The 1,225-nt window shown below is 44.8% G+C and overlaps 1 protein-coding gene across 1 annotated transcript in view; it reads left to right on the forward strand.

Moving 5' to 3' along the window:
* LOC117953076 (titin-like) overlaps positions 1-1,225 on the forward strand; it is a 225,219-nt gene that overhangs the window by 8,912 nt on the left and 215,082 nt on the right. The window contains 2 exon segments of the mRNA XM_034885791.1: positions 478-710; positions 973-1,137. Coding sequence (XP_034741682.1) covers positions 478-710; positions 973-1,137 — 398 coding nt within the window.

Consider the following 1,225-nt stretch of genomic DNA (forward strand, 5'->3'; position numbering starts at 1 on the left):
GTATGAGAACAGTCTGTAAGAGAACAGTCTGTATAATAACAGTCTGTATGAGAACAGTCTGTATGAGAACAGTCTGTATAAGAACAGTCTGTATGAGAACAGTCTGTATGAGAACAGTCTGTATGAGAACAGTCTGTATGAGAACAGTCTTTATGAGAACAGTCTGTATGAGAACAGTCTGTGTGAGAACAGTTAATATGAGAACAGTCAGTATAAGAACAGTCTGTATAAGAACAGTCTGTATGAGAACAGTCTGTATAAAAACAGTCTGTATGAGAACAGTCTATATGAGCACAGTCTTTATAAGAACAGTCTGTATAAGAACAGTCTGTATGAGAACAGTCTGTATAAGAACAGTCTATATGAGCACAGTCTGTATAAGAACAGTCTGTATGAGAACAGTCTGTATGAGAACAGTCTATGTAAGAACAGTCTGTATATTTCCCCTCTATGCTGATGACGCCGCTCTGTCTCCAGGTCCACGTCTCCTCGCTCTCTGAGCCGGTCCCCCGGACGTTCTTCCAGCCGATCACCGGGACGCTCTCCGTCCCGTCGCCTCGACGACACCGACGAGGCTCAGCTGGAGAGACTCTACAAGCCCGTGTTCGTCCTTAAACCTTTCTCCATCAAATGCTCCGAGGGGCAGACTGCCAGATTCGACTTAAAGGTGGTGGGCCGACCGATGCCCGACACCTACTGGTTCCACAACGGTGAGAGAAAACCCCAAAACATCATCTGTATCTGTTGATTCTGCCCTCGTATTGTCTTGGGGTCCTGGCACGAAAATGGGCTGAAAATGTCAACAATAAACATGGCAAAAAACTTTGGCAAAAACATCAAAAAAAGCGCCCACAACGTTGGAAAAGTTACAAAAATGTTGGGAAAAAGCAACGATAATGTTGAAAAAAGTGAACAAAACGTGTTTTTTTTCATGCACAAGGCTTAAAACCGTTTTCTTTTTCTTTTCCTCAGGACAACAAGTGACCAATGACTACACACACAAGATAGTGGTTAAAGAGGACGGGACCCAGTCCCTGATCATCGTTCCGGCCATGCCACATGACTCTGGAGAGTGGACGGTCATCGCCCAGAACAGAGCTGGACGGACGTCTGTCGCCGTTACTCTTAATGTTGAGGGTAGGTCTGTCAGATGTTACCCTACAGGACAGATGTTCATCATCAGGGAGAAACAAGCTGTAATGTTACCCTACAGGACAGATGTTCA

The sequence above is a fragment of the Etheostoma cragini genome, chromosome 11 (genome assembly GCF_013103735.1).
Source record: "Etheostoma cragini isolate CJK2018 chromosome 11, CSU_Ecrag_1.0, whole genome shotgun sequence".
Taxonomy (NCBI): domain Eukaryota; kingdom Metazoa; phylum Chordata; class Actinopteri; order Perciformes; family Percidae; genus Etheostoma; species Etheostoma cragini.